This window comes from Megachile rotundata, unplaced genomic scaffold (assembly GCF_050947335.1).
Source record: "Megachile rotundata isolate GNS110a unplaced genomic scaffold, iyMegRotu1 scaffold0190, whole genome shotgun sequence".
NCBI classification, from domain to species: Eukaryota; Metazoa; Arthropoda; class Insecta; order Hymenoptera; family Megachilidae; genus Megachile; species Megachile rotundata.
In genome coordinates this window covers 128,005-143,511 of record NW_027473487.1, presented here as the reverse complement: position 1 = coordinate 143,511, position 15,507 = coordinate 128,005, and the positions used below count along the sequence as shown (strand labels likewise).

Here is a 15,507-nt window from a genome sequence, read left to right as displayed (position 1 = left end):
CCGGACAACGCCGTGGAATGTGTTCCCCAAGAAAAAGAACATTTAAACCCCCAATCAAGCGACAACGTAGACGAAGTGACAAGTGCTCCCCTCTACCCCTCCTTAATAGAGACATATAAACTCAAATAAGTGAAGTCCCCAAAAGCCCCAACAAACTCTGCGAGTGCGAGAAACACCAGGGAAGCCAATTTTTCCTCCGTAAAAATTGACTTTTCCTAGGGGGGGAGGTGTGACGTCGGGCCCCCGACGTTGACATAGAATATAAGACACGTATATAGCCATAGAACGTAAGATATGAATATAAGAGTATGTAGCCATAGCATATAAGATATGAATGTAACCATAGAGTATAAGACATGTATGTAATCTTAGCCGTAAGATATTATTCACGCCATAGTTAATCACATAGAGATAAGGAAGCAAGTAGCGTAGGAACCGCTCGACATTCCTTTCCCACAAGATAAGTCCCTTCCTCGAACTCAATCTCATAAACATCCTCCCGATAATCCAACTCATAAACATCCTCCAACCACATTAATCATGATACCCTTATCGACAGCAAACCACAACATCCTCTCACGACAACTCCCGTATCTCGTCTTACAAACATCCTTCAAGATAAACTAACCATAACATCCTCTTACATCAGCCAGAACCTTCTAGAACATCCTTATCGACACCTAGCCATAACATCCTCTTACATCAGCCAGAACCTTCTAGAATGATTTCCTTTGTCCTCAACCACTATAAAACCCAGCTCATTCCTTACCACCCAGAGTCAGTTGGCGCCAGTCCGCCCTAGTCTGCATACCGGTAACCTCAGTGCTAGGTAATCCTGCCTGAGGCCCGTCCAGTCATCCAGTATCACATCAGCCCAGCCTGATTCCTCGGGAGTCGTAAACGACTACCCATTTCGTCGAGCGAATAAGCGTAAGAGTATATCATAAAGGAACATTACCCATATCTACATATATATATATAATCAAGGATCTATTGGAGAATATACCATTATATAAATATAATTGTTGTCCTCTATCTTCAAATACCTGCACGACTTGAATCATACCATCACAACCTCCGAGCTTGCGTGATAAATCACGCAAGACGAGCCTAACAGCTACGACAAGGACATAGACGCCTCCAACGGCAGCTGCTTCCACGGGACCCAGGGCCACGACGTAAGCCGACGAGCTACGCTAACCCGAAAGCTGAGCAAAATAATCAAAGGATACGGTCAGCGAGGCGTGTGAAATAGCACATTATTTCGCTGGACGCCCCTGGCCGTAACATCCGATGCGAGACAATGTCCCTCCGGCATAGTCGGTTCGGTGAAACGACGACTGACAACCTATATAAAAATCGATTAAAACCTATAGAGTAACGTATCACCAGAACATTTATACCATTTTGGCATGTTCGGATTCATAATTAACGAAATTATTGAAAGTTTTTCGTTCCGCATAGTCGGTTCGGTGAATCGATGACTGACAACCTATATAAAAAACGGTTAAAACCTATAGAATAACGTATTACTAGAACATTTATACAGTTTTGGCACGTTCGGATTCATAATTAACGAAATTATCTAAATATTTTCGTTCCGCATATTCGGTTCGGTGAAACGATGACTGACAACCTATATAATGTTACGTACGCCAATGATTTTTTACTCCTCGAAGATGAATATTCAGGAATAGCCTAAGACCACCGCGAAGCGAGAATCTAGTCTTGCCTAGTTTTTCCAGTTACCAGGGTTTCCTTATTAGGCTTCGCTTGAGAACATCTAACGTCTTCGGACCAACGCGATGAAAAATTCGTTAGACGAAAACGTCGCGTTGATTCGTTCCCACCGTCTCCACCACTACTCGTTTTCTACCCATTTTTGAGCATAAAAAGGGTTGTGGAGAAGACGCCTCGGACCCAGTTAATTCTCGAACGTGGACTAACGAGGAACCTTTGTCAGAGTTTAGTTAGAGTCTTTCACGTTGAATTAAAACTAAGTCACTTTTGAGCAAGATCGGGTTAGAGTCCCCTTCGAGCAACATTGATAACCATACAGTACGTATAGTTTACTGTTAGGCATTTTTTCTAAAGTACTTTCGGGTCCCCGTTTCGCTTGTTTTTCGTTAAAACTGGGCAGGATTAGATTCTCGCTTTGTCGGAGTCGAAACATATTAAACTCAAGTAAAATCAAGTCAAGAACATTTCTTGTAAAAATCACCTTAACCGACAAATACACATAACCATTTGTAATTCCGGTTTTGGGAAAAGAATATATTTTCAACTTTTATTTTTAAACTTAATTATTGCCTTTGTCAATTTATAACCAGTCCTAACAAAACCCACCAGTCGGTATATCTTAGCCGCTCGAGGTATACTGGCATATCTTTGTTACGAGCACAACTACTAACATTTCCTGTGACACCCGGCGTTAGCCATACGTCGGCTAGTTCACATATCATTTTCCTGGGGCACCCGGCGTTAGCCATACGTCGGTACATCCCCGCGTCTTGACCAATCCTGTGACCCCCGGCGTTAGCCATGCGTCGGCTAGTTCACGATAACCAACCTCCTGGGGCACCCGGCGTTAGCCATACGTCGGCTCATCCCCGCGTCTATTTTCCTTTGGCGCTCAGGTTAAGTAACAAACCTGAGTTAGCCTAGTAACACTACTTTGACCAAAATACAACCCCCAGCCACGCGGCTGTGACCCCTCCGGCTCGTGACAATAGAAAACTGGTGACAGCGGTGGGATAGGATATCCGTCTGATAGGGCGCGATATATTCATAATCGAGTACAGTGGAATACGCTGTTGATTGTGAATACCTTTAGGACTTTTTATTAATTGTCTTGTTTGAGGGTTTAACGTCAAGATGAATCAGACACAAGCTAGAGCTTCGTCTGATGACGTTACAAACTTAACGTTATCTTTGGCTAACTCTATGGCCTTATTAACGCAACGGAATTGCTTTCAGTTCGCTTCGGCTTCAATTCCTACCTTTGATGGCGAGAATCCAACCCTGTCGGTTTTCGCGCAAAGCGTAGAGAACGGGCTCGCGTTAGTACCGGAAGGGTCAGAAGCAGAGTATCTGGCCATCGTATTGACAAAACTGACCGGATCGGCGCGTATTAACGTCCAGGATAAAAGTTTCCTGAACGTAGCGGAGCTATTAGCATTCTTGAAGAAACGCTACGCTCCTGGGAAGAACTTAGCGTACCTCCAAGGCGAGGTTTCGCGTCTCAGAATTCGAGACGACGAATCACTCAGGAGATACATCGATAGAACGAGCCTTCTTGCTCATGGGGCACGTGCTGCTATCAAGGATAGGTATAGCAGCAACACCGAGCAAATCATCCAAGAAATGGAGAAGGACATTCTGGAAAATTTCCTTGAGGGACTGCCTGATCGAGTGGCTTGGAGGATTGCTACCTTGGACCGCAAGTTAAAGTCCTTGGAGGAAGCCTACGAGGCCGTGTTGGAGATCGAACGTCGCTTGAAGAATCGACGTCGAATTCGGGAAGCAGAATCACCGCGACGTTTTAAAGAGGATTCTCACAGCTGGAGATCACCAAGAGACTCTTACCGCAGGGATGTGTACCCTCGCTCACCGTCACCTCATCGTAGGATCTACACGCGGGACAGGAACACATCTGGTTCGGAGTCGGAGTACGGGGAGAGCCCTACGCGCGCAACGGCAATGACCTTGCGTAAACAACGCCATTCACGCTCTCCGGGACACTCTTCAGAAGTGTCAGAATTCGAGGAGGACCCTCGAAAAGAAGTAATAGACATCTACCGATACTATTGTAGAAACTGCAGTACGATCGGGCACAACAGCGATAATTGCAGCAAACCACGACGCAGCGAAGACTACCAGCCACGTCGACGCACCGAGGCAGCGAGGAAGACTTCATCACCGAAACCGATGAGGAAGCCTTTAAACTCGCATCGCGCTCATCAAACCGGCGATACGATGAGCGGTCAGGACAACAATCGCCGAAGGACCGTCCGTTTCTCGGAGGAAACACGGAACGCCGAGTCAAGGAAGCACCAACCCCACGTATTAGGATCAAGGTTCCAGAACTGGAAAAAGGAGAAGGAGAATTCCTAATCGATGGAGGAGCTTCCGTTAATGTAATTGTCCTGGATACTCTAGGAGAAGGGGCAATTATTACTTCAAGAGAGAAAATCACCATAGCGGGACTAGCATCAAGTACCATTCAAACCTTAGGTACTACCACTTTGCAGATTCATGGATCACGCACGGAATTCTACGTGGTCAAGGATCTACCCATTCCTGTGGATGGACTCATAGGGAGCCCATATCTTCTTCAGGAACAGGCCGAAATTTCATACTATCATAAAACCTTAGTTACACGCAACCGTCCCACTAAACCGATTTTCTTCAGTAACATCGCAGACATGGAGATACGTCCTCGATCACCGATTAGGTACTGTCTTCCAGGTCAAACTGTAAAACAAATCTCTATACCGATCGCGAACCCAGATATCGAGGAAGGATATCTGCCGCGGTTGAAGACACCAAAAGGAGTTTTCATTGGCGAGGCAGCAGTCTGCAACCGCGATGGAAATTGCTACGTACTTGCCACGAACACCGGAGAAGAAGACATCGAAATGGACATCGAGCCACAATTCATCCAACCTTACGAAATCTTCGAATCATCGGATGAAGATCCAGTCACGTCGTATTTAACTGGAGGACCACCCGAAGATCGAATATCTCAAATTCAGAAGACTTTGAGGACCGACCATCTCAATACGGAAGAACGTCAACACGTATTTCGTATTGTTGAGGAATTTTCGGACAGATTTTACCTGCCCGGAGATAAATTAAACAAAGTACCTAATTTCCATCATTCCATCCATGTAACAGATGAAATACCGATCAACACCCGACAGTATCGTTATCCACCTGTACAACAAGAGGAGATACAGCGACAGGTAGAAGCTTTACTCTCTCAGGGAATCATCCAACCATCAACCTCACCATACAACTCTCTTTTATGGATTGTTCCAAAGAAGTCAGACGCCGAAGGTAATAAACGTTGGCGTATGGTAATTGATTTTCGTGCACTGAACGAAAAGACAGTGAGCGATAAATACCCATTACCACAAATCATCGAACTTTTGGACAAACTAGGAGGAGCCAAATACTTTTCTGTATTCGATTTGGCGAATGGTTTTCACCAGATCGAGATGGATCCAAAGGATAGACAGAAGACTGCTTTCACCACACCGCATGGACACTTCGAGTTTGTACGGATGCCATTCGGTCTGAAGAATGCACCACCAACTTTTCAACGTCTTGTGGATCAAGTACTAACTGGCATGCAGGGAACAGATGTCCTCGTATACCTGGATGACATGATTGTCGTCTCTTCATCGTTACGAGAACACGAAATTAAAATTAAAAAACTGTTTAATCGCCTCAGAGAATTTGGACTTACTCTACAAACTAGTAAGTGCGAATTTCTGAGAAAGGAAGTTGTCTATTTAGGACACATACTTTCTGCGGACGGTGCTAAACATGATCCTCGAAAACTGCAAGCTGTAAAGAATTTTCCTATTCCAAAAACGCAGAAAAATATTCAGCAATTTCTGGGATTAACTGGTTATTATCGTCGTTTCATCAAAGATTATTCTTTGAAGGCAAAACCACTAACTCAACTTTTGGGAAAAGGAATCCGTTTCAAATGGACCGAAGAACAGCAGAAGAGTTTTGAAAACTTGCGGGATGAACTCTGCACTCAACCAATTTTACAATATCCGGATTTCAACCGACCTTTCATCGTCACCACGGACGCATCTGATTACGCAATTGGAGCAGTTTTGAGCCAAGGAGAAATCGGACGCGACCTACCAATCGCATACGCATCTCGCAGCTTGAACTCAGCTGAAAGAAATTACTCAGCAACAGAAAAGGAATGTCTAGCCATGGTTTACGCCGCACAATATTTCCGACCTTATGTTTACGGACGCAAGTTTACACTTGTCACTGATCATCGACCCTTAGTATGGTTGCACTCAGTGAAAGACCCCACTTCACGTTTGGTAAAGTGGAAATTGAAACTCTTGGAATACGAATACGAAGTTGTACACAAGCCAGGGAAGATAAACATGAACGCCGACGCACTGTCTAGGAATCCTACAACCATCTGTCTTCCATTAATTCCTCGAGAAGATAAAGAATACAAGAAGCCAATTCCAACCCTAGAACCTACAGCGGACACCATTGGTCATTGTATTCGCGAATTGCGACGGGATCGAGAAAGGAGGCCAACATACGTTGAGTCAAGCAGCAGCTCAGACGAATCACCTAATACCCCACATCACCTTTCAATTAGAAGAGGAAGGATTCGCCGAAGCCAATCAGATTCAAAATCAGACACAACTATTGTTACATCAGAAATTGCATTACCTCAACCAGTCTTAGAAAGTAACCCTAATTCCAATAGCTCTTTTACACCAATTGCACATTCCACTCAAACCTACAATAATGCAATACCTAGTCCGAGCCTTCCCAATACTTCCGCAACTGCCGAAGACTTAATATCCTTTAAAGAAGAGGAAATTGGACAACCAGTCATCATATCAGCAGAAGAAGTACATTCTCCTGTTAACATTCAGCAGAGTCATGAAACAACGAGCAGCCAGATAGAAGAACCTTCAGTTCCGGGATTGCCGCCACCTTTGTTGCCTGTACGATTACCATTTCCATTGATCACACAGCCACAAGAAAATTCTCCAAGACAACTCAGCACCACCGTACTACCTGAGGACGGTTCAGATATAAGTACATCATCACCGCAAACGGATGAATCTTCTGCCGAAGATGTTGAAGAACACAACCAGGGATTCAAACTAATCACATCGCAGGACACGATCATCGCCTTAAAAAGCAATTATGCTCACCTCACATCAGCCGATTGTCAACTCACCGATCCTGGAGGAAAAATTCTTGCCGATGTTGGTTACCTGGATAGGGATGCCCTGAAGAGCGAGGATCCGAGGAAGGGACACATTGTTACTACCACCATGGATCAATTCAAAATCTTCACTGCTTTCGTGACACAACATTCATTTGAGGAGCCAAAAGAAGAGGATATCATCACAGCATTACACAATCTGAAGACCGCACTTAGAGAAACTGGTACTACAGCCATCCGTTTAACAATAGTCAACAAACAAGACCAACCCTCTACTCAACGATACGAAACTCTCATCAAAAGTGTTTTTGGAAGAAGTAACATCGAGATCACACTTTGTCTGGGAACAACGAAATTACCACCTGAAGACAACCGCACCCAAATCATTGAAGAAGCCCATAGCAGCCTGATAGGAGGACACAAAGGCGTATCAAAAACCTATAAACGTTTAAGAGCAAGATATTCATGGCCAGGAATGCGAAACGACATCCAGGAATTCATCAGGAAATGCAAGAGCTGTCAGGAGCAAAAACTTGTAAGAGCGAAGACCCGACAACCAATGATCATCACGGATACACCATTGGACGCTTTTGACAAAATTTCTCTGGACACAGTTGGACCTCTACCAGCAACGCCTAACGGAAATCGCCACATCTTAACTATACAGGATAACTTGACGAAATATTGCGTAGCAATAACAATACCGGACATCAGAGCTACAACCATAGCCGACGCTTTCTCAAAACATTTCATTTCTATTTTTGGAGCACCCCGAGTAATTCTAACCGACCGAGGAACCAGTTTCATGGGAAAGGTTATGAAGCATCTGTCAGAAATTTTCAAGATCAAGCAAGTCTCCACATCAGGATACAGACCTCAATCCAATGGATCTCTGGAGAGGAGTCACCACGTACTCATCGAATACTTGAAGCATTACATGGAATCATATGAAGATTGGGACATCTACATACCATATGCAACCTTATCGTACAACACCTCAGTTCACGAAGCAACGAATTTCACACCACACGAACTCATTTTTGGAAAACCCGCACGGCTACCCAGCGCATTTCCGGAAGGAGCATCCTTGGAAACTTATGGAACTTACCTCACCAACTTGATCACAACAATGACCAACATCCGCAATTTGGCAGCAGACAACCTCGTCAACGCAAAAGAACGCTCCAAACGCTATTACGACAGACACGCAAGACCATTCAAATTCAGAATAGGGGATTACGTTTACGTACTCAAAGAACCAAGGCATAAATTAGACCCGCATTACACCGGACCGTATGAAATAGTAGACTTGACAGACTTAAACAACGTCGCTCTAAGAACAGATAATAACAAAATAATTCGCAAGCACCAAGATAAATTGAAAGCAGCCTATATGCAATAACCATAGCTTCTGTCCTTGCAGGTCATGGGTCAATTCGTGGTACTATTGCTCCTCGCGGCTTTTACTGTCGGGGTGGATTCAGAAGCTGCGTATGAAGTAACAATGTTCAAACAAAATACAGGCCTTTACTACGAGAAGCTACCATCGTTGAAGATCTTCTACACTAACAAGGGACATCACCAAGGTGTCACACGCCGATTTTAATGAAATTGATATATGTTGTAGCTTTTTAAAAATCATTTGACACGTATTTTTTTATATCTGCGGACATCCATGTTGAGGGGGTGAAAATAGCCCTCAAAGTTCGGGGTTGAAAACACATTTTCTTTAATATCTCGGAAACTAGAGGGTGCAGGAAGGTGAATTTTTTTTTAAATTGTGTAGTTTTAAGTCAGGAATTTAGTTAGTGACAACAATTTCGGGAGAAATTATTTATTTAAATAATATATTAAAAAATTGCACTTTTTTTTCAATTTTTCACCCTAAATGCAGTTCGATTTTTTTGCAGCTTTGTATACTAAAAATATGGATCAAAATAGGGGATACGTGTTTTTGGAATTTTTTGTTTATTACAATTTAGCAATAATTATTACATATACAATTTTCTCCTACTTTTTACGGAGAAATAATTTGAGATTTGTTTTCGAAGAGGGTCAGCCCTTTTTATGCGATAATCTGTTACGTTTTTAACAATTAGACAATATCAGATGTTTATTGTGCCATCGGTAGCTAGGGAAGGTCTAACGGGCAGGTATAAATCCGCTGCGGTACCAGTCATCGCTTTACGGAACATAGGTTTCTATGGCCAATGAAACTCTTTACGAAAATTATTTCAAAATATACTGTTGCAGGAAAGTGGATATGAATAAGTATATGGTAATTGTATTATTGTTTCCCTTTTTGAACATTTGTAAAATTTATTTTTTATAAGTATGGATGTTAATCCCATTAATGTTATAAGCATTTTAATGAAAATATTTAACTCTAATAAGTAGGAAGTACACATAAATCGAAACAAAGTTAAACTGGCACAAAGCATAATAGATGCAATCGACATGTATAAAGAATGCGCATATACGGATATAGAAATGCAACAAGAGGTCATATTTAAGGACTTGACGTATGCCTAATTCTTTCTTATTTTTGCGAATTAAGAGGAAATGGAACAACCTTTTATTTAAAAACCCACCAATATTTTGTTGATCCGTGTGAACCAGAAAATACTGTTTTGCTTCTTGATTCATGGAAAAGATATAGCGAGAAGAAGTTATGACGATCAATCCCTAGGTAAGAAACAGTGTAAAAAACAGGAAATATTAAAAATAGCAAAAAATACCCTACCGTTTGTTCAACCATTTCATGTTAATAGGTTTCGAAGTTGAAAAAATTTTATTCATAAAATTTCTAATCCTTTAGTTTTATTGAATTTAGATACAAATTTATTCACAAAAGACAATGTAATAAAAATTGATTAAGCTAAAGTTGAATGCTTGCTTCAGAAGATTATGCTATATAGTGTGCACAATAATAAAATTCAATGAAGAAATTCATTATTAAAAGTCAAATAAATAAACTTATATCTTCAGCTAAAAGTTTCATTGACCATAGAAATCTATGTTCCGTATTACGACGACTGGTATTGCGGCGGACTTATACCTGTCTGCTGAACCTTCTCTGGCTACCGATGGAACAATAAACATCTGATATTATCCAATTGTTAAGGACGTGACAAATTATCGCATAAAAAGGGCTGACACTCTTCGAAAACAGATCGCAACCCACTTCGTAAAAAGTAGGAGAAAATTGTATATGTAATAATTATTGCTAAATTGCAATAAACAAAAAATTCCAAAAACACGTATCCCCTATTTTGATCTATTTTTTTAGTATACAAAGCTGCAAAAAAATCGAACTGCATTTAGGGTGAAAAATTGAAAAAAAAGTGCAATTTTTTAATATATTATTTAAATAAATAATTTCTCCCGAAATTGTTGTCACTAACTAAATTCCTGACTAAAAACTACACAATTTAAAAAAAAATTCACCTTCCTGCACCCTCTAGTTTCCGAGATATTAAAGAAAATGTGTTTTCAACCCCGAACTTTGAGGGCTATTTTCACCCCCTCAACATGGATGTCCGCAGATATAAAAAAATACGTGTCAAATGATTTTTAAAAAGCTACAACATATATCAATTTCATTAAAATCGGCGTGTGACACCTTGGTGATGTCCCTTGTAAGTGGAAATTGGTAACTTCAGTAGAGATCAAGAACTACCTGCGTCATCGACCACTGTTGGAGGAGCATCTGAAGAGGATTCAAGATTTTTGCCATGACAACCAAATAAAGGATTGCCCGAGTGATCAGTACGGACCACAACTCCGACGTAAGTTGGAAGGAACAAACCGGTACAGCGACCTTCTGAAGGCATCAATCGGGGACATCCCGATGGAACAGTATCATCCAACTAAATCGAAGAGGAACGCACCGCTCTCCTTTGTTGGCGCCGTCAGTAAGGTGCTCTTCGGGACCCTCACCGAAGATGATGCCCATTACTACAATGAAGAACTGGACAAGCTCTATGCTAATCAGGGCCAGATGGCGGAGTTGGTGGCCAACCAAACCTATATTATGCGATCGGAATTTCAACAACTTCATAACCAGCTAATTAACACAACCGTTGAAGCACACAGAATTCTGAACAGAGTCGCAACACTAGCTGCAGTTCTACAGGAAGCGCAGGCAGAGATCAAAGAGAGGCAGATTAATGATCTTCTACTCCAATGGATTAATCAACTGGATAGGACGATCGAGGAATACGGATCGCATTTAATAATAATTATAGATGCCATCCTTTTTGCTAGACAAGGGGTTCTTCATCCGGCTATTCTATCACCACAACAACTTCTGGAATCCGCCAAGAAGATTCGCCAGTCAACATCATACGATTTTCCCTTAACACCAGCAGAGCTGTTGGCTGAGGAATTCAGTGGAATCACCGAACTACAGGTGGTATATTCTAAGGGCCGAGTTCTTTTCGAGCTCGTGGTCCCACTATTGGACACGGTCACCTATGATCTCTATAAAATGCACCCAAATCCACTAACCGAAGTCAGGGGATCAACCACAGTAACTGGTTACATTAAACCCAAAACACCATATATTGCAGTCTCGACCGATGGCCTCACCTATATTACCCTAAGTGAGGAGTACTTGCAGCGGTGTGGCCGGCTCCACGGAGAATACATAGGACCAGCAACCATTCCCATAAACAACCTGCACAAGAAGCCCACTTGCGAAACAGAACTTTTAAACCATGTAATTCCAAAGACATGGAAAATATGCGACATCCGTCTGAGTCTCACTCTCAAGGACCTCTGGCAACCCTTAAAGAGTAAACAGGCCTGGCTTTTCTTCGAACGAGAAGAGGTAAGGGTACAGTTCTTTTGCAAGGCACGTCCCGCTGGGTCGACGTATATACAGGGAGCTGGAATAATAACATTAAGGCCAGGATGCACCGCTGTTACGGATTCGACAAGGGTTCGAGCCCTAGACGCCGTCCAAACAACTGAAGAATTCACCTATTTTCCAACAATATCCTTAAACTTTACAAAAATATCCCCAAATTTTGGCGACCAACATATCAAGATAATAGAGGAACTCAGCCACACTACCCCGCTGCAGACTAACCGGGATTGGGCGAAGAGCGACGCAGCCGTATCCTTAACACAGGTAGAGGAAAAGGCGCGAGCCTTAACGGAACAGCATCGCCTGCAAAAACGGCTACACATCGGGGCATATGCAGGAGGAAGCATCGCCGTCATGCTGACGATCGCCGTAGAACTGAGTTTCGTAATTTTGTATCTAACTAAAATTAAACCTGTACCAGCAATAACAGAACATCAAGTTACATATCTCAGAAACAGGACCCTTGAGGATGCAGGGATGGCCATCGAATTGGAACCATCAGGACCACCCGTAACGACGCAGAGCAGTGGTAAAACTATTGCTCGTACGTTAACCACCATAATCTAAACAAATTTAAGAACCCTAGGAGACGAGGAAAGGAGCCGAGCAGGACTTCGCCACAGTCTTCAGACAATCTTCAAGCAGTAAACCTCACAACTAACATGGAGAATCGCAGCACTCAGACTGAACAAGGAGAAGGTCGGAGGGACATTGCTCAGCAAACAGGACAACGGGGCAATTGGCGTGTCGAGAAACGATGCGGACTTGTCAAACTCACAACGGGGCAGTTCGTGCCAGGATCAGGGAAATGCGTCTTGGGGCGAGCAAGCCAAACTCGTGTCCCCAAGACTGAAGACAGGAGTACCAGCACCGGTGACAATCCTGCAACGGTCACATACGTCTGCGAAAACGGATTGATCCTGGCCCACTTAACAGACGAAAACATTGCCTACTGGATGCCAGGGGATTCACTGGGCAAAAGGAGGAAACAGCGCTCCAGCGTGCAGCCTACCATTCTCCCTGAAACCCGTGAGCGGGCTGACCACCGTGCGGCCGAATGAGAAGTCCGGCCAGTCTTCAGCCACCTTCGGACAGACACCGGCCATCCACTTACAACTATCCAGACAAGATCAACCTCAGGAAGACCCCCCAGTTAAAGTTAAGTTCCCACACGTACACTAAACCAACAGCACACTACAGCGCGTTTCAATTTCATTCGTTTCTGCCTAAATTTTGCCTTTTACAAAACATTTCTTAGTCTGAATATTCACCTCCGGGGAGTCGAAAGCATCGGTTACCGCGATGTTTCCTCTAAGGGGGGAGATGTTACGTACGCCAATGATTTTTTACTCCTCGAAGATGAATATTCAGGAATAGCCTAAGACCACCGCGAAGCGAGAGTCTAGTCTTGCCTAGTTTTTCCAGTTACCAGGGTTTCCTTATTAGGCTTCGCTTGAGAACATCTAACGTCTTCGGACCAACGCGATGAAAAATTCGTTAGACGAAAACGTCGCGTTGATTCGTTCCCACCGTCTCCACCACTACTCGTTTTCTACCCATTTTTGAGTATAAAAAGGGTTGTGGAGAAGACGCCTCGGACCCAGTTAATTCTCGAACGTGGACTAACGAGGAACCTTTGTCAGAGTTTAGTTAGAGTCTTTCACGTTGAATTAAAACTAAGTCACTTTTGAGCAAGATCGGGTTAGAGTCCCCTTCGAGCAACATTGATAACCATACAGTACGTATAGTTTACTGTTAGGCATTTTTTCTAAAGTACTTTCGGGTCCCCGTTTCGCTTGTTTTTCGTTAAAACTGGGCAGGATTAGATTCTCGCTTTGTCGGAGTCGAAACATATTAAACTCAAGTAAAATCAAGTCAAGAACATTTCTTGTAATAAAATAATTTTCAGAAAAAAAATACACCGACTTCGAAATGCACTAAAAAGTATAAAATAATTTCTATTTCCTAATGAAGTAATTTCTATTGCTTTCAATCATACAATTACGTCACAGATATGAATTAAACCTATTTACTCGTTAGGTAGTATATTAACTACATTTCAACCTTTTCGGAGGCGGCGCAAAAATAAAACATTTTCTTGAACATGTCAACCTTTGGACAGCCGAACATAGGCAATAATTGTATCGCTATTTCTTTTTCTATACATATAACTCGAAAGCACGCCGCGAAATAGGTGTTAATGCGTATAGAATGTAACTATGGTCTATCTAGCCCTTTGCGGACGGGACGGTTCGAAGTGAACCGTACCGTGGGGCCGAACTCCTGCCGCGATGGTCATTAAAAATTGCCAGCGCATATTTCTGCTTAATCGCGGCTTTCGTTCATAGCATTCCAAGTCAAATTCTGGACATATTGTATGTACATGCACAGATTTACGTGCATGCACACATGTACGCGTTTCTCGGCTCTATAAGTTGTTTGCGCGGAACGCATGTTAAGTTTCTCGGCCATAGCCACGCATTTACGTGGGACACATATATGCGTTTCTCGGCTCAATCAATTGTTTTCGCCAAACGCATATATGAGTTCTTTGGCGAAATTGATGATTTACGCAGAACGCATATATGCGGCGGTAGTCCGCCAAGGGATAGATTCATAGAATATGCGACGGAAAGACTCGATCGCCGCATATGCTATAAAGATAGAGCCTATCTGCCGCAAATTTGGTAATTCCCGCGTCGTGGGCTCCGTTTATAGGTTCTTAGGTCCCTGGCTCCCACATGCGAACGAAGTCGATTCAATTTCATTTATATCAGAAACGTTGCGAAATGAAGATGCAGTCGTTACATTTACGTATATTACCAGATATATCTATAATGGTTCGTATTCTTTCTCAGGATTTATTAATTTTTAATACGCCATACCACAATCAACTGGTTATTGGCAGCAACGTTTACTGAGGTATTCTTAATTTTGCGCCGCCTTCGAAAAGGTTGAAATGTATTTAATATACTACCTAACGAGTAAATAGGTTTAATTCATATCTGTGACGTAATTGTATGATTGAAAGCAATAGAAATTACTTCATTAGGAAATAGAAATTATTTTATACTTTTTAGTGCATTTCGAAGTCGGTGTATTTTTTTTCTGAAAATTATTTTATTTCACGCTTTTTAGTGGAATGGGGAGAATTGTATAGGATACTGTGAGACAGTTCTTCCGGGCTTTTTTTTGTCTGCGTAAATGCCATGAATATAATTAAGTAAAAGACAACATGGATATTCGTCTTTCAACTTTTTTTGCAACAATAATCCTTTGCAACTAAAAAATGAAAAAATTTTTGATAATCGTATCAATGGGGAGTTAGACTCCACAAGATGCGAAAGGCTTTGTTCCGATCGGACCACCCACCTAGGAAAAACCGCCGAACATGCATAGAAAAAATAATCCTTGCAACTAAAAAATAAAAAAAATGTTTCTTAGAACGGTAGGGAGACTGTACCAAGCAATGGGAATAATACACGAACGTCAACGTGAACTCATCTTGCTGCATAAGTTGCGTGTCAAAGCGGCAAAGCTTAGTTAATGTTTTGGTACAGTGCATTGTAATTGCCCTTTCTTGTCTTTCCCGTGTATAGCACGGGGCGTTCCACTAATAATAATAACAATAGTTATTCGCTAATATCACGAAAACTAAAGTTTTCCGTCAATTATGCATAAGGAAATA

The 15,507-nt window shown here is 42.3% G+C and overlaps 2 protein-coding genes across 2 annotated transcripts; both read left to right on the top strand.

Annotated features, from left to right (window-relative positions):
* The first annotated feature begins 2,347 nt into the window (after positions 1 to 2,347).
* Positions 2,348 to 4,260, top strand: LOC105664163 (uncharacterized). Its single transcript, XM_012297562.2, has one exon. The coding sequence runs from the start codon at positions 2,875 to 2,877 to the stop codon at positions 4,111 to 4,113; it is 1,239 nt and encodes a 412-aa protein (XP_012152952.2). The 5' UTR covers positions 2,348 to 2,874; the 3' UTR covers positions 4,114 to 4,260.
* A 5,210-nt stretch (positions 4,261 to 9,470) lies between these two features.
* LOC143266306 (uncharacterized) lies at positions 9,471 to 13,252 on the top strand. The gene has a single exon (XM_076541844.1). It carries the CDS (start codon positions 10,800 to 10,802, stop codon positions 12,384 to 12,386), a length of 1,587 nt encoding a protein of 528 aa, XP_076397959.1. The 5' UTR covers positions 9,471 to 10,799; the 3' UTR covers positions 12,387 to 13,252.
* Positions 13,253 to 15,507: the final 2,255 nt, after the last annotated feature.